The following is a 27,859-nucleotide window of genomic DNA, read 5'->3' as shown; positions in this document are numbered from 1 at the left end:
AAAGGGACAGATCTTCAAATGAACGCCGCATTGAGTCTCGACACGTTGTTAGCTTGTAGATCTGCTCTTTTTGGCGAACGACACCGCCGTACTATATAAATATAAATGTAGGTATAGAACCGCGACTATAGACTGTGCACTTGCTGTAGAGCCTTGTCTTTATCACGATTGAACGGTCAAATTCTGTAATCGCACGGGTGCTACAAAGTGAATTTGACAACTCGCACGGTGATATTTTAACTCGCAAATGCGAGTACCTAGTCGCACTGTCGAGCCCTGCATTCAGAAATAGTATTTTCCATTTTATATACTACTTTTTTTTGCGTGACTGGTAAGGAGAGTGTGGAGTCATCATTTAATAGCAAAATCTGAGGGAGACATGGTACCTCGATTGCAAACAATTCAGATAGGGTCCTAGCTACTCGAGACCAGAATGCCTTGACCCTGGAACATTCCCAGAACATATGCATATATGTGCCCACAGTTCTCAATGGGCACAAGGTGCATACAGGGTTTGGTACTAATTAGGGCCGGGACTTTAACGCGTTAATTGAGATTAATTAACTACAGAAAAATGAACGCGTTAAAAAAATTAACGCATTTAATCGCACCTTTTTTTTCACCGCGGAACGTTTCTCACTGTGTTTCTAGTAGTACTGAATTGGCTGCGGCACGCCAGCAGCAGCTGTTGTTCACTCTACACTACAGGCTACAGCTCCGTCAGAAAGCCCAAAATCCAATCCCAAATGAATCGAATGAAGAAGCCGCTTATATCGCTTTTGCTCCATGGATGGGACATTTAGATGTAAAAGCTATCGGATGGACGCGTGGATAGCGGCATGGCTGTGTGCAATGTCAGAGGGAAAGGATCCATTTATGACCAACGTTAGCTTATATGCTAGGCTTGCTAGCTGCTTCAGTTTAACATGTCTCACAGACCACCGGAGACGCGCGGTGATTTCACCACAGCACGAAGCTGTCAAGCTGTCCTGATGCGAAACATACTGAAGTAGCAAGCGACAAGCGTGGGTCAGCCCCAACCTCATGTGAAATGTTTCCCCCATAATAAAGTAGTTTTTATTTGTTCTCATGCCCCGCCATGTAAAGCACATTTGAGTATTTCATATACACACTGAAGACACTATATAGGCACTTGCTGCTCTTGTTTATCTGTTGGGATACAAAAGTTGTATTGCTTAAAGGGGAATACCACTCATTTTCAACATTTTTCTATGGAGTTGTGTGCACTGGAAATAATAAAGTCCCCCCATTATGTGTTGCCTATAGAACTGGAGGTCTGAAAAAAACAGTAACATTATGAAGTACATTTTTGTGATGTCACTGATATGTACTTCATAATGTTACTGATTTTTTTCAGACCTCCAGTTCTAGGCAACACAGAATGGGGGGGACTTTCTTATTATATCCACACAACAACTCTAAGGTATATTAATGACAGTAAAATGTTGAAAAGGAGTGGAATCCCGTAGTCACTATTCACTGGGATACCAAAAAACATTTGAAAAAAAAGGTTTCTCACTGTTCTCGGGTTGAATATTGATATGCGATTAAAATGCGATTAATCGAGATTAATTAACTACAAAGCCTCTGATTAATTAGATTAATTTTTTTAATCGAGTCCCAGCTCTAGTAAACAAACCTCGAAATGTTTGCAAACAAACCTCGAAATGTTTGTAAACAAACCTCGAAATGTTTGTAAACAAATCCCAAATGTTTGTAAACAAATCCAAAATGTTTGTAAACAAATCCCAAAAGTTTGTAAACAAATCCCAAAAGTTTGTTAACAAAAAGATGCACATGCACGCACATGCACACACGTGCACGCACCCACACACATTGAAAGTCAATGGAGAGAAACGGGGAAACACGTGCATTTTGACCAAAGATCCTGGGAGGAGATGCATTTTAATTGATTTTCATATAATTCAAAATGGCGGGTGATCTAGAGGTCAGAGGTCAAAAGTAACAGTACGGAACTTCTTCGGCATGAGGAGACGCATATGGGTGTCGAGGTTTCATTCTGCGCTGTGCTATGGGTAAGTGGCCCATAGCACTTACCCTACAGTCCTGTACCTGCCTGTAGACCTTCTCGCAATTTGGTGTTGGGGGAATTTCTCACTTGAACTGAGTCAATGGGTCCCTAGACATGAAAAATCAACGAGGTGCTCGTCCACCATAGTGCCACGAATGGCGCAATGGCCACATCAAATATGGCCGCCATCGGCTATGATGAAAATACAACTTTTTTTTTTCTGGGTGTATTTGCACATGTAATACCTCCATCCTGACTAATTCAGGTATGTGGAATTCATTTCTGATAGTATTTTAACCATTGTGGGTGATATTGACCTTGAAAGGTCATGGTCAAGGTCAGTTTGCCATTCCGAAGACCTTGGCCATAACCTGGCCATTGTTAGGAGTAAGAACAGGTGCAATAAGTCTAATGCAACTAATTGTGACATTTTCAATTCATTTCTGATACTATTTTGACCATTAAGGATCATCTTGTCATTGAGATATCAATATAAATGTTTTTATTCAATAATTCAATTCCGATTTTTGTCATTACTGTCACTTTTATTGTATTTTTTCCACAATTTGTTTTATTTATAACAAGACATGAACCTAAAAATATAACAATTATAAATGTCCCCCATAAAATCTAAACAAAAAAAAACAGTGCACCATTGTGTGCATGCAAGTTAGTGTGATGGGTTTTTACTTATTACATGAGGGGTTTTCCATGGCAAAATATTATGCATGGAACTCCATCAGCACAGCAGCCACATCGTCAAGTGTCACTTCCCTGCACACTTGCATACTGTGAGCAAACTGGGTGGTAAGGGCTTCAGACATTTTGATGGCAGGAGTGTACCAAAGTGCTCCTCCCATCCATGTTCCATTGGCTCTAGTCTTGACTTGGGTTCCTTTGCTGTCTCAAGCAGGTGGCAAGCCCTATGCACCAGAAAGCACCTCGTTGGATGTGACCTCTGATCACACTACTTGTGGGAGGGAGAGCATCAATTTCAGCACTGGCACTGGTATAGCTTTCCACCCTGAGGTCATCAAATGTCTCAGCAGTTGTACTTGACCTGGCCCCCGTCCAGACACGCACCAAGTACTTCTCTGCCAACGCTGCATCTTGTTCTGTAAAGGTGTCAGTTAGTTAAATATTTTACTGGGTCAGAAGCCATAGCTGCATGTTTGGTCCCCACCTTGCTCATGCAGTCTTCTCCAGTCAGGATATGTGCCTTGATCACTGTCTTTGCTAGTGGTGGTCCAAGACGAGAGACTGCTTGATGCAGTGGAAGCATGCACAGCTTCTCACCAGTGCAATACTGCTGCCAGATCTCCTTCAACCCCAGTGATTGGACGTATGGGGTGTAGTGTAGCAGTAACAGGTGTCTGTATGACAACTCTCTTGCTCTGCTTCACTCGAACAGCCCACTCCACATGCACCACCAATCTGGTGTCAGCCTCCTCAATCCAGTTCAAGAGGTCTGGGAACTCTTGCTGGGAGCACCTCATCATCACAGACAACAAAGCTGACAATGATGGTAGCATTACCAAATTTGCCATAGACTTGATGGCACACCATATCCCGAACTAGCAGCTGGAGATTCCGTTTGTTTTCCTCAGACACCCAGAATTTGTCAAGTTGCTGAGGGATAGTCTCTGTTCATGCCAACAATGTCGATTCCTGTTCTTGAATCTGTGCCGCCGCATGCGCACCCCTTCCTTTAGAGACAACTCAATGTAAGAATCGAGTATGATATGGATGAACTCTGGGATGATGTTGACCTGATGATGGTATTGAAGACAGCACCTAAAGTAGGGAATTGTGCTAGTGGCATCTGCTGCATTTTCGCCATGAAGTCTACTACAACATGAGTGGCAAGAGTAGACTTTGGACTCCATTGGGTGAGATCAAGTTCAGGCTCAATCTCACTGGCAGGTTTTGACTTGTCGACATGAGCTGGAAGGTCACCATCAAGCAGCGGAAATGCTGAGAGCACATCATGAGTAAGTATCTCCTGGATATTCATGCCCCGCTCCTTAGCAATGTCCATACTCCTATGTGCCTCGGCTATGTATTTGGACGAAACTAACTTCTACTCCTTCAGAATGGTTGTTGGTGTCTTCTGTGGTTGCTCGTTGAAATGAAGTATCTTCCGCTTTGGTATGGTTGTGCTCAATGTCTTGGTCTTCCCAACTAACATTTCCTGTCTGTATGAGCAGTACACACGCTCCCCATTTTTAGACAGTTTAGCAAGCGTGCAGCGACCCCTCGGTCAACACTCAACAGCCTGCTTTGTGAGCAGATTGTGCAGTGTCACAGGCACATTGACCGCTATCGAGTATGGATTCTGACGCTCTAGCACAAAGTCCATCAGCTTCGCCACATTACGATTGAATGTAAGGCTCAGTGCATGTGGGAGATGGCATTCTGTGTCTTTCATGGTGTGGTTGTTGGTGAGAATGTTGGGGACATTGGTGATTGACCCAATCTTGTGGAACAAGAAATTCTGCCACAGAATTTGCATTGTGTGTGGCTCCTACTACATAGTGACCACCTGGACCCTTTGACACTCACTGAATGGTCTGCTCGACCTTCATGTCACCTCCTACAGCGCAGAACCAGCCTGGGTGATCCTGAACAACTCAATGGCCTACAGAGAAGCGTCTGTAGAGCTCAGGATGTGTGAACTCTAGAACCTTTATTTGTTCAAGATACCATGAGCCATGCCAGGTACTTTATGCAGTCACATTCTGCAAAGATTGGCATAGAGTCGTTGATAGTAGCCACATGTAGATTCCAGTTTCCATCTCTTTTGGAGACTACAGCATTCTTGATGATCCAGCCAAACTCCAAAGAATTGGCATGCCGATGTGGCTGCCGTGCTGCTGGAGTCTCATGCATGTAAAACCCATCACACTAACTGGCATGCACACAATTGTGCACTTTGAGTAAAAGTGTTATTTTATTTTGTGTTATTATTTTGTTTGTATAAAACATTTATTTTCTGCATACTTATATTCTAATTAAAGCACTCAATTAAAATAAAAGTTAAAGAGGGACATTTAGAATTGTTATATTTGTATGTTCATGTATTTTGATATAATAAATAAGACAAATGATTACGAGAAATACAATAAAAGTGAAAGTAAAGACAAAAATCGTAATTGAGTTATTGAATAAAAATATTTATATTGATACCTCAATGATAAGATGATCCTTAATGGTCAAAACAATATCAGAAATGAATTATAAATGTCAGAATTAGTTGAAATAGACTTATTGCACTTATTTTTACTCCTAACAATGGCCAATGTCTTTGGAATAGCTAAATGACCTTGACCATGACCTTTCAAGGTCAATATCACCCACAATGATTAAAATAGTATCAGAAATGAATTCCACATGCCTCAATTAGTCAGAATGGAGGTATTACATGTGCAAATACACCCAGAAACAAAAAAGTTGTATTTTCATCATAGCCGATGGCGGCCATATTTGATGTGGCCATTGCGCCATTCGTGGCACTATGGCGGACGAGCACCTCGTTGATTTGTCATGTCTAGGGACACATTGACTCCGTTCAAGTGAGAAATTCCCCCAACACCAAATTGCGAGAAGGTCTACAGGCAGGTACAGGACTAACCCCCCTTAGACAGCACTTCTTAGACTTATATAGCATTTGAAACAGACTTATAGCATGTCATGTAGACAGCACAATAAGTGCATTGTATGTAGTCATAGCACTTCATAGTATATATGTACAGCATAGTATAGCATATATGTATAGTTTATATGTATAGTGTCATTATATAGATATGTTCTAGTTATAGTTTATATGTATAGTGTCATTATATAGATATGTTCTAGTCACGTTCTTAGCTTACGCATGTTTCGCGATAAATGCATTTTACATATGTGATGCTTTTTGTTCTTGCTTAATGTAAGTCGCTCTGGATTAAGAGCGTCTGCTAAATGCCTAAATTGTAAATTGTAAATTGTAAATTGTAGAACTTGTTCGGCATGAGGAGACGCATATGTGTGTCGAGGTTTCATTGCCGACGGTCAAGCGGTTCATGAGCTATGCCTGGTCAAAGTTTGCATTTTCAATATAGCGCAATGGTTGTGGGCTTCGCATCCTCACCGTTTTACAAACATTTGGGATTTGTTTACAAACATGTGGGATTTGTTTACAAACATGTGGGGTTTGTTTACAAACATTTGGGATTTGTTTACATACATTTGGGATTTGTTTACAAACATTTTGATATGTGTTTACAAACATTTGGGATTTGTTTACAAACATTTGGGGTTTGTTTGTAAACAAACATCAAATGTTTGTAAACAAATCCGAAATGTTTGTAAACAAATACCGAATGTTTGTAAACAAACGTCGAAATGTTTGTAAACAAATCACAAATGTTTGTAAACAAACCTCGAAATGTTTGTAACCAAACCTCAAATGTTTGTAAACAAATCACAAATGTTTGTAAACAAATCCCAAATATTTGTAAACAAACCTCGAAATGTTTGTAAACAAATCCCAAATATTTGTAAGCAAATCATAAATGTTTGTAAACAAATCCCAAATGTGTGTAAACAAACATCGAAATGTTTGTAAACAAACATCGAAATGTTTGTAACCAAACATCGAAATGTTTGTAAACAAACCTCGAAATGTTTGTAAACAAACCTCGAAATGTTTGTAAACAAATTTCAAATGTTTGTAAACAAATCCAAAATGTTTGTAAACAAATCCCAAAAGTTTGTTAACAAAAAGATGCACATGCACGCACATGCACACACGTGCACGCACCCACACACATTGAAAGTCAATGGAGAGAAACGGGGAAACACGTGCATTTTGACCAAAGATCCTGGGAGGAGATGCATTTTAATTGATTTTCATATAATTCAAAATGGCGGGTGATCTAGAGGTCAGAGGTCAAAAGTAACAGTACGGAACTTGTTCGGCATGAGGAGACGCATATGTGTGTCGAGGTTTCATTGCGTATAATGTCATATTATGTATGTATGTATGCCCACTTTTCAATCTTATTGTTAAGTCTACCAGCCAATATGCCTATATATTGTAAAATGTCGAACTAACTGATGAAATGTCCTCTCTTGTTGCAACGATAAGTGGAACCTTGGGGAGGGAGGGGCGATGGGGGATTTGTAATGAAAATGAAAAATGCTTAAAAAAAACTTTTGCAGGTCCATACAGGTGGGACAGGCACCTGAAGGCATGGGAGAGAGAAATACAAGGCACGATTACTCTAAACTAAACCTTGTAATTGAAGTGACAGGTCTATTGTTCTAATTGGCATTGTTTGCATATTCATTTTTTGCATAAATTAATAAATTAAAAAAGTGTTTGATTAATTAAATCTTAATCCCAAAAGCGTGTAATTGAATGTTTGGAATATTATCATATTCTAAAGGAATGTGGAATATGCTAATTATCTAAGCAATGCAATATTGTGTGGTTATTTATTACAAAATGGGTTAATGAAACTTTTTGGACAGACAGCAGTCTGGTCGGCAGACCTCTGACTCCTTATATGGTTGTGAATCAGCCATAACCATAAGGAGTTCCCAATGATGCTACACCCAAATATGGAGTCTAATATATGTACATATATTATGGAGTTGTCTAACCTGAGTCATGGCACCATCATATACTTACATACGTATATATTGGCAGACAAAGACTAACAGATACTGAGATCTGTCAAGGAGTTCAAAATGGCAGGGCTTTTGTGGTTGCGAGGATGTTGCCCCGCTTTCAAGATTTCCTCGCCAAGCCTCCTGCGCTGCAGTTCCTTCAAACCGTGCACTGTACCCCTGAGTTGGCGGACATTTGCCGCAGTGGCTAAAAAGACGTAAACTCGAGAAAAAACCCACATAAACACTGGCACAATTGGGCACGTCGATCACGGCAAGACCACACTGACTGCAGCCATCACCAAAGTGTTGGCGGGAGACGGTGGAGCGAGCTTTAAGAGGTACGAGGACATTGACAACGCCCCCGAGGAGAAACTCAGAGGGATCACCATCAACGCCTCTCACGTGGAGTACACCACAGACACTAGGCACTATGCTCACACAGACTGTCCTGGACACGCGGACTACGTCAAGAACATGATCACAGGCACGGCGCAGATGGACAGCTGCGTCCTGGTGGTGGCGGCCACCGACGGCCCGATGCCACAGACTCGCGAGCACCTGCTGCTGGCGCGGCAGATCGGCGTGGAGCACGTCGTGGTGTTCATCAACAAGGCCGACGCAGTGGACGACGAGGAGATGCTGGAGCTCGTGGAGCTGGAGATCCGCGAGCTGCTCAGCGAGTTTGGCTACGACGGCGAGAAGACGCCGGTCGTCGTCGGCTCCGCCCTCTGCGCGCTGGAGAACAGACGGCCCGAAATCGGAGCGAATGCCATACTGAATCTGCTGGAGGTCATGGATAACTATGTTCCTCTGCCCGAGAGAGAACTGGAAAAGCCTTTCCTGCTGCCCATTGAAGGGGTCCACACGATCCCAGGCAGGGGCACTGTTGTTACTGGAACGTTGCAGAGGGGAGTTATCAAGAAGGGAGATGATTGTGAGTTCATGGGGCATAATCTGGCTTTCAAGTCTGTGGTCACAGGCCTTGAGATGTTCCATAGGTCTCTGGATCGGGCAGAGGCAGGAGACAATGTGGGCATTCTGGTCCGAGGTCTGAAGCGAGAGGACGTGAGGAGAGGCATGGTGATGAGCAAACCAGGATCGTCCATGCCACACCAGAAGGTCCAGGCACAGGTATATATTCTGAGTAAGGAAGAAGGAGGCAGACACAGGCCATTCGTCAGCAATTTCATGCCCGTTATGTTCTCTCTAACCTGGGACATGACGGCTAGTGTGACCCTGCCAGCCGATAAGCAGATGGTGATGCCTGGGGAGGACACTTCGTTGAATCTGACACTCCGCCACCCGATGATTCTCGAGAGGGGTCAACGGTTTACTCTGCGCGACGGCAACATGACCATTGGCACCGGCTTGGTCACGGACATCCTGACCATGACGGACAAAGACAATATCAACTGTGGGGGCTACAAGGTGGCGGTGGGCCAAGGTGGGCCAAGGTGAGGGAATGTTGGGTGGGGTGGGGTGGGCTGGGGAGTCTGTATGTGTCCGGTCACTTCATGAAAATCCGGCACACATTGTAGATACAAACAAGTGGGGAGCTCAGAGGATTGCATGTTATCTTGTTTTCATTTTTCAACGTTTGTAACATCTGTGCCCAGAGTCACATTGTTTCTGTGTATTTTTTGTTTACTATGCTTAATTTTCATGTACTTTATTATTTTCTAATATCTGTTACTCTGTGAGATTTTCCTGGTTATCTGCTGGACTATATGCCACAAAAAGCCAGTGAGATATAGGTGTTGCTATGGCAACAGACAGGGATTGAGAGGCCCCGCCCACAGCTCACCTGGCTGATGGAGCAATCACATGGGCAATCACAATGTTTGGGCCACCTGGAGAGAGGACTCTGTCAGTCCAGAGTGGAGGGGGACAGGGAGAGACAGACAGGCTAAGAAGCAGGAGGAATATTTCCCAAGCCTTGCTATAGCGTATTCGGATCGTGTTGGATTTATACCAAGGAGAAGGAGAACTTTCTCTCCATTTTGGATTATTTCCCTGGAGTGCGGATTCGATTAAGGACGGACTTTGCCGAACAGTGTACAGGGTGGTAAGAGGGACTTACCACTACACAACATTGACTGGGTGCCATTTTGATTTCTTTTTTGGACATTTAGTTTAGTTTTGGACAGTGCCAGGACCCTTGGACTTTGCACCCATACATGAGGCAGTTTAATTTTATTTTCATTTGATTAAGTGAACATTTTGTTATTGAAAACATTATTTTGTTTTGATTTAATAAATTACCGTTAAACTTATTTACTGATTTATTTAATTATTCTTATTATGAACTGACCCACCACCTCCCTCATTTTTGCTATATTTGGTTCATTAATTGTTATTGTTGCAACCGTTATACGTTTAACCGCTTACTTGTTTTTTTTATTTTTTTTATAAAACATATTCTCTACCTCCTATTTTAAACCATTTCACCGTGTTGTTTTTCATGTTTTTTCCATACTGTAGAGGAGGTGGATGATGAAGCTGCACAGGGGCAGCCATAGCTCCTTTCGGAACCCTACGTTAAAGTTTCTGACATTTTGTTGACTTTATGTAGGGTTCCTTCTCACCGGATTCAAGCGACATGGGATGCCATCTGATTTCCCCTGACTTAGCCCTGTGCTGCAAAGTGGGTGTCACGCTGACATATTCAAAAAGAAGCATATGAACGCTATAGGAGACAACGAACCTTCTGACCCCCCCCGCGAACGGCTCAGAAGCCGTTAAGTATTTTTAATGTTTGTACGACCGTTTTGGCAGCTCTGAAATTCTCTCTTGTTGACATCCCATTGTACCGCCTCCAGCCTCTCGGTTGGCTAGCTGCGCCTCCCTACGCGCCTCGTAGGCGCAGCTAGCCTACAGCTAGCCTACCTCTAGCCAACCGAGATGTCAACAAGGAGGGACCGAAGAGAGAATTTCAGAGCTGCCAAACGGTCGTACAAACATTAAAAATACTTAACGGCTTCTGTGCCGTTCGGGGGGGGGGTGAGAGGGTTCGTTGTATCCTATAGCGTCCATATGCTTCTTTTGGAATATGTCAGCGTGACACCGACACCGCAGCACAGGGCTAAGTCAGGGTAAGTCAGATTGCGTCCCACGTCGCGTGATGCCGGTGAGACCGGACCCTACGTGGTAGGTCCAAAGGAGCTCAACCCGGGGGGTCCGGAGACGGGCTAGGGCAGCCACAGCAGGTGGATGCTGCTCCCCTACCAGGTCAGACAGGCCTTTTCATAGCCCTATTTGATTACAGATTTTGTGTTGTAAGTTGTAACATAATCCTGTATTCCTTTGTTCAATTTCACTGACTTGGTTAAATATAGATTTTTATTTATTTATGACTCGTTTTATTAGATTTTTCAAATTTTAATTGAAGGGACAGCCCCTTGAGATGCAGCATCTAATTTTCAAGAGGGATCCATAAACAAAATACAAAAAATATATACAGTACACAAATACACAAAACATACAGTACACAGATACAAACGAATATACAAATACATACATATACACACAAATTGCTTGCTCACCCTCTTCCACCTACCCCACCACCTACCACATCATTAGCTGTTACACAATGGATAAAGAGGGGCACAGTGCAAATACTTCATGTTATTACTGGAACGTTGCAGAGGGGAGTTATCAAGAAGGGAGATGATTGTGAGTTCATGGGGCATAATCTGGCTTTCAAATCTGTGGTCACAGGCCTTGAGATGTTCCATAAGTCTCTGGATCGGGCAGAGGCAGGAGACAATGTGGGCATTCTTGTCCAAGGTCTGAAACGAGAGGACGTGAGGAGAGGCATGGTGATGAGCAAACCAGGATCGTCCATGCCACACCAGAAGGTCCAGGCACAGGTATATATTCTGAGTAAGGAAGAAGGAGGCAGACACAGGCCATTCGTCAGCAATTTCATGCCCGTTATGTTCTCTCTAACCTGGGACATGACGGCTAGTGTGACCCTGCCAGCCGATAAGCAGATGGTGATGCCTGGGGTGGACACTTCGTTGAATCTGACACTCCGCCACCCGATGATTCTCGAGAGGGGTCAACGGTTTACTCTGCGCGACGGCAACATGACCATTGGCACCGGCTTGGTCACGGACATCCTGACCATGACGGACAAAGACAATATCAACTTTGGGGGCTACAAGGTGGCGGTGGGCCAAGGTGAGGGAATGTTGGGTGGGGTGGGCTGGGGAGTCTGTATGTGTCCGGTCACTTCATGAAAATCCGGCACACATTGTAGATACAAACAAGTGGGGAGCTCAGAGGATTGCATGCCCCCCCCCCCCCAAAAAAAAACAACAAACAAATCCAGGGCGCCCGCTGGCCTAGCGGTTCAGGCGCATACTGTAGGCTCTGGCCTGGTGGCGCGCCACGTGTTTGAGTCACACTCGTGATATTTGCTGCGTGTTAGATCGCGATTCGTGAAGCGTAAATGGTTTCACGAATGCGCTCATTGTGATTTTATTATTATACCGAAAACAATTTAAAAGAAAAGAAAAAATAAATATGGGAGCCTTTTTCTCAAAGCTTGCTTCCAGCCAGCCCCCCGGTAGTCCATCCGAGGGCAGTATTATAGAGGGGTTAAGCAAAATGTTGGAACGCATTATTTTTGTTAAACTAGGCTGTAAATGCAAATGTAATGTAATGTTTTAATTTCGCTTTTTGACATTTATAGAGAACATAAAGTGTATGATATCGTAGCAGAGGCGTACACAGTCCTCTTTGAAAATGGAGCAAGTTTTTTAAATCATTTTTCAAGTGTTTTCCTTGCGATGAACGAAGACGCAAAGTTTTCAGAGTCACGATTATTAGCATTTTACACCCTGTTAATCGACGTCACTGAACGAGGTGTTAGAATGGACATTATCCTAAGGAATGATGTATTTGAGCTCTATCAGAAACTCCACCACTTTATAGTTGAAAATGGTGGCATTCATGTTTTGAAAAACACCTATTTAAAGTATATTGCGTAGTTGGTTTCATTTTCACCCTCTAGTTCTTTACTTATTAAAAAAAAAAAAACATACTGCCTAATTGTTTTCATTGTTTAGCTATTTTCATTGTTTATATGATTTTAAAAACATGTTATCTTGTTTTCATTTTTCAACGTTTAACCGCTTACTTGTTTTTTTTTTTTTTTTTATAAAACATATTCTCTACCTCCTATTTTAAAACCATTTTGCCGTGTTGTTTTTCATGTTTTTTTCCATACTGTAGAGGAGGTGGATGATGAAGCTGCACAGGGGCAGCCACAGCAGGTGGATGCTGCTCCCCTACCAGGTCAGACAGGCCTTTTCATAGCCCTATTTGATTACAGATTTTGTGTTGTAAATTGTAACATAATCCTGTATTCCTTTGTTCAATTTCACCGACTTGGTTAAATATAGATTTTTATTTATTTATGACTCGTTTTATTAGATTTTTCAAATTTTAATTGAAGGGACAGCCCCTTGAGATGCAGCATCTAATTTTCAAGAGGGACCCATAAACAAAATACAAAAAATATATACAGTACACAAATACACAAAACATACAGTACACAGATACAAACGAATATACAAATACATACATATACACACAAATTGCTTGCTCACCCTAGCTGTTACACAATGGATAAAGAAGGGCACAGTGCAAATACTTCATGTTATTACTGGAACGTTGCAGAGGGGAGTTATCAAGAAGGGAGATGATTGTGAGTTCATGGGGCATAATCTGGCTTTCAAATCTGTGGTCACAGGCCTTGAGATGTTCCATAAGTCTCTGGATCGGGCAGAGGCAGGAGACAATGTGGGCATTCTGGTCCGAGGTCTGAAACGAGAGGACGTGAGGAGAGGCATGGTGATGAGCAAACCAGGATCGTCCATGCCACACCAGAAGGTCCAGGCACAGGTATATATTCTGAGTAAGGAAGAAGGAGGCAGACACAGGCCATTCGTCAGCAATTTCATGCCCGTTATGTTCTCTCTAACCTGGGACATGACGGCTAGTGTGACCCTGCCAGCCGATAAGCAGATGGTGATGCCTGGGGAGGACACTTCGTTGAATCTGACACTCCGCCACACGATGATTCTCGAGAGGGGTCAACGGTTTACTCTGCGCGACGGCAACATGACCATTGGCACCGGCTTGGTCACGGACATCCTGACCATGACGGACAAAGACAATATCAACTTTGGGGGCTACAAGGTGGCGGTGGGCCAAGGTGAGGGAATGTTGGGTGGGGTGGGCTGGGGAGTCTGTATGTGTCCGTATGTGTCCGGTCACTTCATGAAAATCCGGCACACATTGTAGATACAAGCAAGTGGGGAGCTCAGAGGATTGCATGGCTCTATTGTGAAATGCCCCCCCCCCCCCAAAAAAACAAACAAAAAACAAATCCAGGGCGCTCGCTGGCCTAGCGGTTCAGGCGCATACTGTAGGCTCTGTCCCGGCATCTAAACAGAAGCACTGTGTCCGTGTCCATTCATAAATACCAGTCTACTACCGAACCCGATATATTACAGCACCCTTTTCACATTGGCCTATTATAGTGCCATCAGGAGGCCACAACCTGACCTGCCCTGGTGGAGACCTGTATCTTTATCTAGTTTTGATCATACGACCCAATTAGTCTCCAGGTTTCTACAGAATATGTATGACACTGATTTAATGACACTCTTCTTTTCGTGTCTTTGAAGCATGTGGTTAGATGACAGTTTCCCATTTCTTTACACAGTCTTTTGCATTATTGTTTAACTCTGCGAGATCTTTTAAGCTGCAAGGTTTGGGTAGTAGAGGGCAGACAAGGCAGTGCTGCATCGTATGGTCCTCTTCTCCACATTCACAGATGGTTGGGCCGTTTTGGTAGCCCCATCTGGCCAGCGTGATTTCTTTCTACGTCCGTGATTAGACATGGTAAGGCCCCGCCTGCCTCTGATTGGCCTACTGACACTGCCCGTCTTGCCTGTCCTCCGAGATGCAAGGGTACTCCGTGGTGGGAAATAATACAAGTACAAGAGAATGGCAACACGCGACAGTAACTTGTAACTTTAATTTTTGTAGAAGAGGCAAACTAATATTGTTTGTACCTTTTGCTTTGATTTAATAATTGATTGAACAACTATGATTTGATTTGGCTGTCTAATAGTACTAATACTAAAAAGATCAAGGGAAAAGAGACCTTTTTACAGTACAATGTTTCTGGCCATAGCAGCTTTTGATCGCCCCGTTCCTGTTCTCAGGCGGTTGAAAGTCTTCCACGGGACCCATGGTGCTTCTGAGCCAGAAGGGAGGTCTTCAGAGGGGGGGATTCCCATGTAAATAGGAGGGGGGTCATTTTCAAGCTTTGTTGTCCATAGCTGGAGTCTGGTTTCTTTTTTTTTTTGTATAACTTTGTTTATTGTTTTTTTCACAGCATTATTTAAATACTGGAGTTGAGAAATAATAAGTGGTGGCATTAACAGCTTCTCTTAATAAACCCCACAAGTATAACGTACAAGAATAAATTGTTGTCTGGTTTCTTCCCGAGATGTTGTAAGGGGCTGGACATGGCTGAGGAAGCTTCTCCTTGACTTCAGTCGTTGGGCCGGGGGTTCGTGTCCATGAAGGAGGTGGCGTTTTATCGCTGGTAGCTTTTGTCATCTCTACTCGGCTGGTGGCTTCCCGTCTCACATCTGCAGGGGCAATGCCAGCGAGGAGATGACACTGGCATATTAGCAGTCCAACTAGTAATAGTAGTTCTCAAAAGTTTTATTTGCAAGGACCTTATGGGTCCATCTGGTTCCATTTGAACACTTACCTACATACCTGTTATGGTATTTTAGGGCCATCTCTTTGTTTCTGGTAATATTAATTTAGTATGTCTGGCTTAAATTGAATTTTGGCAAATGTCCACAAGCCTTGGCGATGATTCCTGCGTTAATCTGCATCTGTATGTGCAGCAAGGTATTCTATTCTACCGTTTCTTTCATTAACCATTTTTTCTTTGAGTTATATTTAGCTATGTACACTACAGATATCATGCACCAAATTAGCTGATCTACAAGTTCAATACACACCACACTGACGTATAGTGAGCTATATAGTGTGTTTTGTATAAAATACACAGGCTATAATTGCTATATGGGAAGAAAAAAAAACATTAAAGCACAACTTGAGCCCAATGGTAATATTATGCACTTATGCCATGTTCTCTGGCATTGAATTGAATACATGGGACCACAATGGAAACAAGTCCTCAGGACTTTTTTGTGTTATCCTTTTGTCTGACTGTACCATGAGCTGTTTACACATTTTTTACTTAAGTATTCAAAGTTACAATATAAAAACTTTATTACATTATTTCTACTTTGTTTTTGTGTTGAACTTTGTGTCTGAAATAAACATTGAATCTTGAAATGGTGTCATTCATATCGTGTACCTTCATGATTAAAAACAATGAGCGTTTGTGTACGTTATAACATCGCTAATGCAAAAATAGCCGATCTACAGCGCTTAAGTGTGTCATTCATATGTAGCGTAACATGAGTGGAAATGAAATGATAGACAATTACTATAGTCCTGAATGCCTTTATTTGTGCAATAACAAAAACTGTCGCAGTGCAGCTCTGCTACAAATGTAAATAAAGTGAAGGCAAAACAGTACTGTACATTGGCAACACTCAAGAAGCTAAAGTGCCTTACTACTATTAAAGTACAGTTGACAATTTAAATGTCAATAAAGTGAAGGCCAGTAGAGGGTATGCACGTGACATCATCTTCACATACCCGGAAGTTATGTGGGAACACTTTCTGGCCATGACAGCCCAACTATCCAAACAGAAAAGTCAGTGCAATCTGATTGCATTAAACCAGTGGTTTTCAACCTGTGGTCCTTGAGGGGGTTCCAGGTGGTCCCCAGCTAAATGGAGAGTTTGTAATAAATATACAAATTTATAAATCTGTAACTCTTGAGTGCAAAATGAAACCAAATGGACCCATACGGGTCCAATTGGTTTCATTTTACGCTCTCAAGAGTTACATTGTTTTTAAACTTAATTTACAAGAAGTCTACACAATTAAAGAATGTAGAAGAATTGATATTTTCATCAATTTTCTTTGCCCGTTATCTCTCCTAATGTTACCAATATCAACACAGCATGCAATTGTGGACAAAATATTCAACGACAACAACATATTGTTTAGTTTTGGCTCTGAGTGGCTAAATGTCAATGGTGGTCAGTGGCTCAAATGGGTCTGAGAGGCTAAATGTCATCAAATGGTGGTCCGTGGCTACAAGCTCACTTTCTTGGCGTTTTGACGTGGTGTGAGCTTGCAAACTGGCTTGTTTTTTGTGCATGTGGCACAGTACCACTTCTCTCTGTCTTCTGGCACATGATCCAAATTAACGCAGCTGATGTGAAACCACTTTATGGCACATCTAAAGGTGTCACAGTGCACCATGGTGCCATCTCCAGTGCCTGTGCATATGCAATACTCCCTCTTATTTTTTGTTTTCTTACTGTCTGCAGATTTGTTTTCTTTGGCAAGTTTAGCTCTTGGCTCTTGTGCAGTGGATGATGTAGAGGTGGATGGTTGTGAAGGTGTTTGGATCACAGAGGATGAGGTAGAGGTGGATGTAGGGGTGGCTGGTTGTGAAGGTGTTTGTATCGCAGTGGATGAGGTAGAGGGTTGTGAAGGTGTTTGAATCGCAGTGGATGAGGCAGGGGTTTTGTCTTTTACAAGCTTGTGTGCCTTTGTGAAATGACTTGCCACAAGCTCAGGTAGACACACCTTGACAAAAAACTCCTGTGCTCTCCTCAATAGTTCATTCCAGAACTCCACATCTGGATAGACCCGGATTACAGCAGTGTCTACCTCAGTCCAGACCACAAAGTCACAATACTGTGATTCTGTCACAAAGATCTGTGTCTGTTCTTCAGGGTTAAGTTGCCATTAATTCTGTGGAGACAGAAATTCTTGTCCTCACAGGCCAGGAGGATGGAGTTCTGGCGGTGGGAAAATGGACATTTTACCTCCAGGCAGCCTTTCCCACAACAGCCGCACTGTATGATGCCATCAGGTGAGGCCCCAACCTCAGGAAACGATGGATTGATGAAGAACCCACATGGCTCCACAATGAGGTTCAGATGTTTGCTTGCTGTCTGTTGTCTGACATAAGCCTCTCTTGCAACCCCTTGAAGAGAGGAGAAGAAGCAATCACTCAGTTGACTAGTTCACAGTAAGAGCGTATCGGGTGCATATATGGTCCATTTTCACACCATCCTTCAGGCCTGTGAGGACAAGAGTTTTGGTCACCCTGAAAAAAATACACCAATATTACCAATATTACAGACACAGATCTTTGTCACAGAATCAGTGTGTTGTGACTTTGTGATCTGGACAGAGGAAGACACTGCTGTCACGTGGATCTACCCAGATGTGGAGTTCTGGATGAACTAATGAGAAAAGCACAGGTTTCTTTTTCAACTTTTTATTTCTGTTTTCTCTATTCACTTGGTCATTAAGGTCCACAGGGTCCAAATGTACTGTAATTCTGCAAACTGTTAATAAATATTTCCATCAATCAATCAATCAAAACAATATACATTAAATACAGCAATATAAAATATATGAAATGGAAAACAGAAAGTATTCAAAACTGAAATAACTATAATAGATAGATGAGGATTAATTAAAACAGTTACATTGTTGAACAAAAGTGCTAGAAATCACGGACTGAGATGGCTTATTTGAGGTCTCCAAGTTGCGCACGGGTGACACTCTGTCACTCTCAGTCGGACTTTTCTGCGGGACTCAGGAGACTACAACTAAACTCCGCCCATTGGGATACAAAACAGCCCTTCTCTCCTATTGGTTGGTGGTTAACCCCACCCTCTGTGTTGTGTGGATGTTGTGTGGATGTTGCGCCTACAAGCTGTTGTATGGCTTTCGGCTGTGTTTCGACTGCCCCCCCTCCCCCTCATACAACACAATGTTGTGTCAAACCACGTGACTCCCATTGGAAATGCATTGGGCGGCCATGATACTACACAGCATTGATCCAACGAGCACGATAATTGCATTAAAGGTGTGAGTGCACCCTTAGGCCTCACTCAGACCTTTAAAACATTGATGCATGCTTGTTGTATGAATGTTGTGAGTGTCATGGCCGCCCCAATGCATTTCCAATGGAAGTCACATGGTTTGTAGTCCACATTTTGGACTACAAGCTGTTGTATGGCTTTCGGCTGTGTTTCGACTGCGCCCCTCCCCCTCATACAACACAAATTATCAGTCAATCATTGGAATACGCTCATGCTCTCCTTCAGTCTCTTGAGCAGGCCTCCAACTGTGTTGGTCTTTATCTCAACGAGACGAAAACTGAATACGTGAATATATGCAAATCCAACAATAACCACATTATAAAAACACTTAACAACACTCCTCTGAAACAGGTTGATGACTACAAGTATTTGGGTTCATATATATCTTCTTCCCAAAAGGACTTTCAAACTAGGAAGGGTATGGCCTGGTCAGCCTGCAATGACATGCATAAGATCTGGTCATCCCAGCTTAGTAAGATGTTAAAAGTACAACCGTTGAGCTGATTCTACTCTATGGCTCTGAGACATGGACACTTTCAAAGAAACTAGAGAAACGGTTGGATGGCACTTTTTTATGTTTATGTTTATTCAACTTTCAGCATGATCACAGGTTTTAAAAGACAGGTGCCATTAAAAACACTGAATTATTTTGCCGATCACAAATATAAAACTTCAAATCTAAAATGCAATAGCCTATCTAAAAATCCAAATGGTGTAAAACTCAAATCTAAAATCCACTATCATTTAAAAGTCCACACATATATGGGATTGATGATTTTCTGTATCTCTCAGTTCTGCATGATGGGGTGTCCAGGTCGTCTCCATTTTTAGTTTGACGTCCAGAGATCTCTTTTCTGAGGGGAGGTAGCCAGTTCCTGAAGTTAGATTTGAACAGCTTCCTGGCGAAGTCAAGGCATAGGTGGGTGCGCCTCTCTGCTAGGGTGCACAATGTGAGGGTGCGGAGAGCTCCTGTGTATCCCGAGTACCTCCGGCCAAGAATGATTCTGCAAGCCCGTTTTTGGACTCTTTCCAGACTTTTAGTCTGGCTGGCAGTCAAGGAACTGTGCCAGACTGGGGCTGCATATTCCAGCACCGGGCGCACGTAGCCTGTGTACTTACACCCGCCTTCTAACGAGAGCGAAAAATCTGTCTTGGAAGAGCCACCCATCGACTAATCTAATATACGGCAACCTTCCCCGTGTTTCTTCACTAGTCCGATCCAGAAGAACACAGTTTGCCGGCCACTGCTACAGAGCTGACAATGAGGTTATATCTTCCCTTCTTCTCTGGAGTCCTGCCTCAAAGCAGACCAGAGGTAGAAAACTGTCTTTAGTGTACAGGCCAGGGTTTGATGTGGTCAGATCAACATATGGAATGTCAGAACAGGTCAGCTCCATATATGGAGATCTAAGGGTGGCAGCAGGGGGCAGTGTCTTGAGTGTTCAGGGTTTGATGAGGGCCCTGTTAGGGCCGGTGATGTCAGCATGAGTCGAGTCAGCTATGACCTTATAAGGAGTGTGTGATGTCAGACGTAGATGTGTCATCAGCTCCATATATGTAGATGCAGGTGATGTAGTGGATAAGTTACAGTTTTGTTGGTGAAAGGTCTTTCTTAATTTGCATTGTTGCCATTGTTGTCTACCGGTATGTCTAAGCAACCAAAACCAGTCAAGTGAGTCAAGAGTGTTCTTGCCGGGAGGTTTGGAGCCTTGTGCCTGGTCTTCGTGGGGCATCCACTAGATAACATAAAAGTCTGTTTGCAGACTTACAAGTCGTACCATTTTTCCAAGCATGGCGTCGGGCCATTTGTCCAGGTTAACTCTGTCTACAAGATTGTTTAATGTCACTCAACTACGGCACTGGCAAACAAGTTTCGTGCCAACTCTTCAAAAGGCAACCCTCAGTGGTCCTTCATTGGAAGATGTGAACTTCAAAGTGGAACTAGGTGTGACACAGGATGGGAAAACCATAGTGTGCTACCATCCCTCTGTCGATGTCCCGTACGAGCTCACACAGCCCATTGAGCGGCCGGACCCGGTGACTAGCCCGTTGGAGACGCACGACCAGGTGCTGAAGGCCCAGCTCAGTGTGGGGGTGCTGAAGAAGAACCCAGGACTGACCGTAGAGGAGCTCAGCAAGATGTTCCACACCACGAAGCACCGCTGGTACCCCAGAGGACAGTACCGCACCAGACGGATGAAGAAGGATCCCCCAAAGGACAGATGATAATAGTTAATAATGCACTTGAGTCGTTTGTGTAATTTGCATGGGGACATCCCCATCCCCCTATGGGACATCCCCATACAAGGAGAAGGCCTAGAATCAAAATCAGAATTAGCTTTATTGTCACAGTTTAAAGGGATTGTGACATTAAAAAAGTTTTTGTAATTTGTCTTAATGTTTTTTAGGTTTTCTGAGCTCAATTGCACCCAAAAAAACGGAACTTTTAACATTCAATAGATTTTCTCTGCTCTGCTTTTCCTGCTGTTTGTGATGTCACAGCCTGCAAATCCCATATATGTCAATGGGATTTGCAAGCAGATGTCACTGTTTTCACTATTTTGCCTGTTTTCATTGCAGCTCAAAGGGCTTCCAAACCCCAGAGAACTGCAGACCACAGATTTTCCACTGAATGTTCAAAGTTCTGTTTTTTGGGGTAATTGAGGTCATAAAACCTAAATAAAAACCGAAAATAAATGAAAATGAATGCTTTAACAAGTAAAACAATATATGTATATATCACACCTGTGTGAAGTGAGCGGCACTCACTCATCAAACATCCGTGCTCAGCCAATCAACGGACAGACAGACAGCATAGGAGAGGCTAGTGCTGCTCAAAAGTGGGTGAAATTAATCTTTGTGCATAGTTCCCATCGTGTCATTTTTTCCAAGAAAACAAAGAAGGGGAAGAAGAGAGAGGGGAGGTAAGGAGATCAAGGCAGGAAAGAATAAAGTTTGAGCACGTTTAAAGGGTTTCAGATATTTAGAAGCTTGTTTTACGAATGGCACAGCCGTATGGTCTCCCTTAGCTTATCTACAGTACAAGTAAGGGGTTTCAGATATTTAGAAGCTTGTTTTAAAAAAGGCACAATCGTAGGGTCTTAGCTTATTTACAGGCTGTACAGCCATACAACCAAGGGGTCTCTTTTTACGCAAACTAAATGTACACAGTACCTGAGATAATAATATAACAGGAATTGCCTGCCATTGGCATTGGCATCAAGTTAGGTCACCCGAGACTGATGTCATAGAAGTTACCCAGGCCTTCTCCTTGTATGGGGATTTTGGACGGCCCCTTGTTCCTGACGATGGAACGTGCCATCGTTCCATTGTCCCCATGCAAGGAGAAGGCCTGGCTCAACTTTGGTCACCCGAGGCTGATGTCATAGAAAATAGAAACCGACATCAACACAGCTGACGTCACATATGTGCGTGCGTCTTTGAGTCGGACATCGCCATTTACAATTTAGGCATTTGGCAGACGTTCTTAATCCAGAGCGACTTCCACACATATAGCTCGACTCCCTAGTAATTATGCGGCATGACGTTTAAATGGCATGACTTTGAAGAATCCTGGCAAGTATAGCTTGCTACTAGCATTGTTTATATGGGGAAGGCACTGATTGAGGTGACATAAAGTGTAGGCTATTAGCAGAATGCTTTTATACGCCATGTCAAATAGCAGCACCTTCCTGCTGAACCTCACCATGTTGGTTCACACACTTGGACTGACGCACGTTAGGAATAGATCAGCCTTGTTTGCGTCCAGATGTTCCGCAGCTGTGAGGTGGCCATCAGCGGCTGCTGCTCCTGGTAACATCAGAAATGTCACCACCACCTGTGCACAGTGTGCCAAAGCCAGAGCAACCCAGAGAAAGAAAGAACTGTCTGAAAAAAATCTGGGCCGTTACTTTGTTGACTACCGCAATGTGAAGCTGCGCGCGGGGTCCGGCGGGAAGGGGGCTTGCACCTTCCACAGCGAGCCTCGTAAAGAGTGGGGCGGTCCCGACGGAGGTGACGGAGGCGACGGAGGCAACATCGTCATCAAAGTGGACCGGGCTGTGAAATCCCTGGCGCAGATCGCTCCAGTGTACAGCGGAGAAAGCGGCCAACCGGGGGGCCGCAAGAACTGCTACGGTCGCAACGGCCATCCCACCTTCCTTTACGTGCCGCTCGGCACGGCGGTGAAGGAACAAGGAAAGATCGCAGCGGACCTCTCCGATCACGGCCAGGAGTTTGTGGCCGTGTTCGGAGGGGCCGGAGGGAAGGGGAACCGCTTCTTTCTGTCCAACGAAAACCGCGCTCCGAAAGCGGCCACACCAGGAACGCCGGGCCAGGAGAGAGCCCTCCAGCTGGAGCTGCGCACCATGGCCCACGCCGGCCTGGTCGGCTTTCCCAATGCGGGGAAGTCGTCGCTGCTGAGGGCCATCTCCAACGCCAGACCCGCGGTGGCCGCGTATCCCTTCACAACCCTCAATCCCCACGTGGGGATGGTCGAGTACAGGGATCACGAACAGGTGGCGGTGGCGGACATCCCGGGCATAATCCGCGGGGCCCATCTGAACCGCGGCCTGGGCATCTCCTTCCTGAAGCACATCGAGCGCTGTCGTTTCCTGCTCTTCATCCTGGACCTGTCCGCCCCGGAGCCCTGGACCCAGCTCCAGCACTTGCGCTATGAACTGGAGCAGTACGAGCGCGGTCTGTCTGAGCGGCCGCACGCCATCGTAGCCAACAAGATGGACCTGCCCGAGGCCCGCGCTCAACTGGAGACACTCAGGAGTCGTGTCGCCCCCCAGAGGATTATTCCCGTGTCTGCGCTTACGGGACACAACACAGAGGAGTTGATCCTCCACCTTAGAGAGTTGTATGATGGCAACATCCAGGGTGTAACACAGGATAAACACAGATAGTGGGAATTGGATTTTTGGCTTCCATTTAGGACCTCCCAAGAACTGTGGCACGCTCAAATTTAGAGCTAGACCAAAGATACCATTTGATTCTAGACAACCTCAGGTTTCCAATGGGACCAACCCTGTCATGTCCAGTAGTGGGACAGATTTAATGCCCTGTACTTTCAATCAATCAATCAATCAATCAATCAATCAATCAATCAATCAATGAGGACCTGATGGTCAAGGCTCTTAGCAGCATGTAAATAGGTTTTCAATGTAATGGGTCCCGGGATGCACAGGTGGTCATTCGAATGAGTCCCAAAAAATTATTATGAAAATCACACCTGTGTGAAGTGAGTGGTGCAACTACGTGAGGGGGTTCGTGGGGGGGGGGGGGGGAATTCCAGACCCCCAGGAATGCGCCCAGGGGGCCGGGCTGGTTCCGGCGTGCCGCGCCGCGTCCGAAAAGGTTGAGAAATGACAGAGTTACCGTGTGACGGTCCCTCTACTGTACCCTCTACTGTACTGTACTGTCACTGTAATGTATTGGCACCCCCCGAAAGCATCATATATACAGTTAATACGTGCGTGTGTGTTTGTGTGTGCGTTAGGTTGCGCACAGATGGTGAAAAACAACCATGCTATTTTTGTGCTCATACCCAGACACCAAGACACACACATAGCTCCGTAAGGGAGTGGTTGCACCACTTAATAATAATAATAAATCAAATAGGCCTATACAGTATGTAATATAGCTGGGTAACAGCTGTCAGGACGTAATATTTCAAATATCAATATTCATAATTTATGAATATGAATTATTAAAATATTACAATATAATAATTATATTGCTCACGTCACTGTAATGTAACATGAATTCTTGGACAGACTTGCATTAAATATTCCAATACTGTATTGACCATAAACATATGATACATAGGACACAACCACTTCTTAATTCAAATAATCAATTTATTAAAAATAAACAAATGTAAAACATGGGTAGAAAGAATCAGGTTTAAGTGGTACTTTTGGTCATAGTAAGTGTCAATTAATGCGTTTATGGACAGGCAAGTCCTGTCACCAAAGGCATGATCACATCTCTGATGCTCTCATCAAAATCCTCTTTTGAGTTAGAATTAAGTGAGAAACATCAGTTTTGAAATAAAAATAAAATAAAACAAATGTAGTACGCCCACCGGAAGTAGGCTAAAGTGTTAGTAAAATAAGGTAAACTTTAGTTTAGGATATCGTGTGGAGAAAGAGACTAAACAGATCTTGGCCGGGTAGGCTAACAGTTGCTTATGGATAAGCTGTAGGGGTGAACTGAGGAGAGACAGAATGTCCGCCCAGAGGCGCGAACCAACACATTCATATTCCCATTTGTTGTGTGCCATAACTTCATGTTCAGTTTCATACAACCTTTTCGCCGGGTATCAGAGGCTGTCGGCATGTGGCGTCGGTTTTGCTCATGGGTTGAGCAGTGTCCCCTGACTCTAAACTGTAGTGTACCCCCAGGGGTAACCAGTGTTTTGAAGGCAGTGGCCTGTTGTAGCCGGAGGGGAGAACCGTCCATCTTCTTCCACAGCCATTTTGCCACTGTGGACCGGGGCGTGCAGAGAGCGCGCACAGGAGAGACGGCAGGAGAGCCGTCGTAGGTCGCTGGCAGGCTGGCGACATGGCCGCAGAGAGAGTAGAGCAGGGCGTTGTCAGGCTGGAGCATGGCTTTTCCGGTCAGTCCGCCGTCTCCTGTGAGTGGCATCTCGCAGGGTTGTAGAAGGTTGCGTGGTGATTGCAGTAGAAAGAGGGCGACAGCCGGAGCGGGTCAGAGCATTGGCAGGCCTGACTCGGCTGCACGCTGACCTCATGGGGCAGGATTGAAACCCAGGCAGGGCCTAGTGGGGCTTCCCCTATAGGCACGTAGTGTTCAGACAAACGTTCACCAGGACAAGAGAGAGAGGAGAAAAATTGCCCCAGTCTCCTTAGGAAAAGGGCTGTCTTTTCCAGTCATAATGTTACACCCACTTTGAACTGCTGTCTCATGGACCTGATCAATTTAACCTCTTTATTAATTAAACTATCATGCAGAAAATTAATACATCTGACCATGGATCCAGACTCTGCATACACTTGGTTTTAGTGTGCTACCAAACATGACAGGTTGATGTCAACTAGAAAGTCAGTAAGGAAGCAATGTAATTAACAGGAGAAAAATCGCATTTAAACTGTCACAGTTAAGATATTGTTGCAGTACAGTGAACACCATGACAATGGAATATTCTCAGATCACAGAATATTATAGCATATGCAGTTTTAATCACATTCTTTGTTCTTCCATTGTGCTTGGTCAGAGCCAATACTGTGACGCGATGCGCATTCCACAGAGGGGAAATGAAATGTCCAGGGTTCCAGTGAGGTGTCTTATCTAGACTTCTGTCTCTTTTACGCTGATTGATAGGGGTCTTGCTTGGGCAAGGAGGGTAAAGTCAGCTAGAAGGCAGGAAGGAGGTTCGCTGAAGTGTGGCCTTAGGAAGGAGGCCTGGTTAGCTAATTATGACCAATATCCATTGATATTTTAAAATGATACAAGATACAATTTTGGGCAACCATGTATTGACTGCACGATGGCTACAAGTATATGTTTTATGTAGGCTAGTAGTATTAGCAAGCACAACTCAGTAAGAAATACTAATAGTGGGCAACAGTGAATTTAACATAGCTTAATATACCAACCAAAAGTTGTTTTGCAATTATTGTACTTAGCCAAAATGCAAATAGGCTTGCCATTGTGGATGTAAAATCATGTCGTGTTTCTTTGGAAAAGTGTAACTTAGAAGTCACTTGAGTCCCTGTCTACAGGGAAGAATTCAATGGCCTGCCCTACACAGTACACACGCATACACACAAGACAAGAGACAAAAGAGAAGCGTGTATACAGCTGCCATTAATAGTGCCGTTGATTGCCAATTCAAGTCAAGTCAGGGACCAGGGTCAGGGTCAACGAGGCTCGTTAACCAGCTGATTCATATTTGCGTTGAAAGCGCATCCACCGAGCTCAAAGCAAGTTGAGTGACAAGCGAGCGGAGCAACACACTAAAATCGAATTGCTGTTCGAGTCCGGGGGTCGCAGGACCCCTCACAAACAGGAAGCTCACACGCTGGAAGCCGCGAAGCTGGCGGAACACGACCTGAAGAAGACCCTCACGCGCCTGGTCGCGCACCTGTTCGGAGGAGAGGAGGAGGTGGAGGTCAGATGGACGGAGTCCTACTTTCCCTTCACCCATCCCTCCTTCGAGATGGAGGTGCGTTTCGGCAGTGACTGGCTAGAGGTGTTGGGGTGCAGCGTGATGGAGCAGGCGATGCTCGACGCGGCGGGCGCGTCCGACAAGGTGGGCTGGGCGTTCGGGCTGGGTCTGGAGCGCCTGGCCATGGCACTGTTCCGCATACCCGACATCCGGCTGTTCTGGAGTCGGGACGAACGCTTCCTCGCGCAGTTCGTGCTGTCCGATGTCCACCAGCCCGTCTGCTTCCGGCCTCTCAGCAAGTACCCGCCGCTGCAAAACGACATTTCCTTCTGGCTGCCGGCGGTGGGGGAGGAGAGCGAGGGCGGGCGAGCCAGCTTCAGTCCGAATGACTTCTACGAGCTGGTCAGGACGGTGGGGGGGGACCTGGTGGAGAGTGTCACGCTGCTCGACGACTTCACGCACCCCCGGTCGGGTTGGAGGAGCCCGCGTGGTGTATCGCCACACGGAGCGAACTTTGACCCAGGAAGAGGTTTGCACGGTTCACCAGGAAATAGAGAGGCAGGCTGAGACACAGCTAGGAGTGCAGGGGAGGTACTGAACCCACCCCCACTCCAACACACACGCGCGCTCGCACACACGCACATGCACACGCACATGTCAGGAGCATCAGGTGTGGATCAGTACATTCCATGGCGAGTGACAGTGCCACGTCATGTGGTGGATGTAGCGTGTGGCGTTGACCACACACACGGTGGCACTGGTCAAGTCCCTTATCTTCCTACCATGGATGTCTGCACACTGCAGGGAGTGTGCTTGCCTTACGAGGCCCTGGGCTGGTTTTTAGAGCATGGAGGGATTTGATCTAGCTGTTCTCCACATGGCATAACATTTCTTCAACCAGTGATAACTAAACAAACTAGAAATGCACTC

General features: G+C 44.5%; 4 protein-coding genes and 2 pseudogenes across 6 annotated transcripts in view; all 6 read left to right on the top strand.

Moving 5' to 3' along the window:
- The window catches only part of LOC306943933 (elongation factor Ts, mitochondrial-like), a gene marked incomplete at both ends in the record, with an annotated part of 292,477 nt that overhangs the window by 89,151 nt on the left and 175,467 nt on the right, over positions 1-27,859 (top strand). The window lies entirely within an intron of this gene.
- On the top strand, positions 7,787-11,696 carry LOC306912339 (elongation factor Tu, mitochondrial-like; annotated as a pseudogene). Its single transcript has 3 exons — positions 7,787-9,152; positions 11,426-11,577; positions 11,676-11,696. The product of its transcript is annotated as an elongation factor Tu, mitochondrial-like (transcript).
- Positions 10,810-18,148, top strand: LOC306912331 (elongation factor Tu, mitochondrial-like; the record flags this gene model as incomplete). Its single annotated transcript, XM_079488474.1, has 6 exons — positions 10,810-10,936; positions 11,426-11,577; positions 11,676-11,890; positions 12,947-13,009; positions 13,467-13,931; positions 18,093-18,148. Exons 3-6 carry the CDS (start codon positions 11,701-11,703, stop codon positions 18,146-18,148), a joined length of 774 nt encoding a protein of 257 aa, XP_079344600.1. The 5' UTR covers positions 10,810-10,936; positions 11,426-11,577; positions 11,676-11,700.
- On the top strand, positions 20,584-21,018 carry LOC306915429 (large ribosomal subunit protein mL42-like; the record flags this gene model as incomplete). The annotated part of the gene is made up of 1 exon (XM_079492754.1): positions 20,584-21,018. The coding sequence occupies one exon, from the start codon at positions 20,584-20,586 to the stop codon at positions 21,016-21,018; it is 435 nt and encodes a 144-aa protein (XP_079348880.1).
- On the top strand, positions 22,464-23,702 carry LOC306912322 (mitochondrial ribosome-associated GTPase 2-like; the record flags this gene model as incomplete). The annotated part of the gene is made up of 1 exon (XM_079488462.1): positions 22,464-23,702. One exon carries the CDS (start codon positions 22,464-22,466, stop codon positions 23,700-23,702), a length of 1,239 nt encoding a protein of 412 aa, XP_079344588.1.
- LOC306943987 (phenylalanine--tRNA ligase, mitochondrial-like) lies at positions 25,363-27,527 on the top strand (annotated as a pseudogene). The gene is made up of 2 exons: positions 25,363-25,435; positions 26,739-27,527. The product of its transcript is annotated as a phenylalanine--tRNA ligase, mitochondrial-like (transcript).

The sequence above is a fragment of the Electrona antarctica genome, assembly GCF_951216825.1.
Source record: "Electrona antarctica genome assembly, chromosome: 2".
Classification (NCBI taxonomy): domain Eukaryota; kingdom Metazoa; phylum Chordata; class Actinopteri; order Myctophiformes; family Myctophidae; genus Electrona; species Electrona antarctica.
Note: the sequence above shows the minus strand (reverse complement) of the source record. Positions and strands in the feature narration are given on the sequence as shown.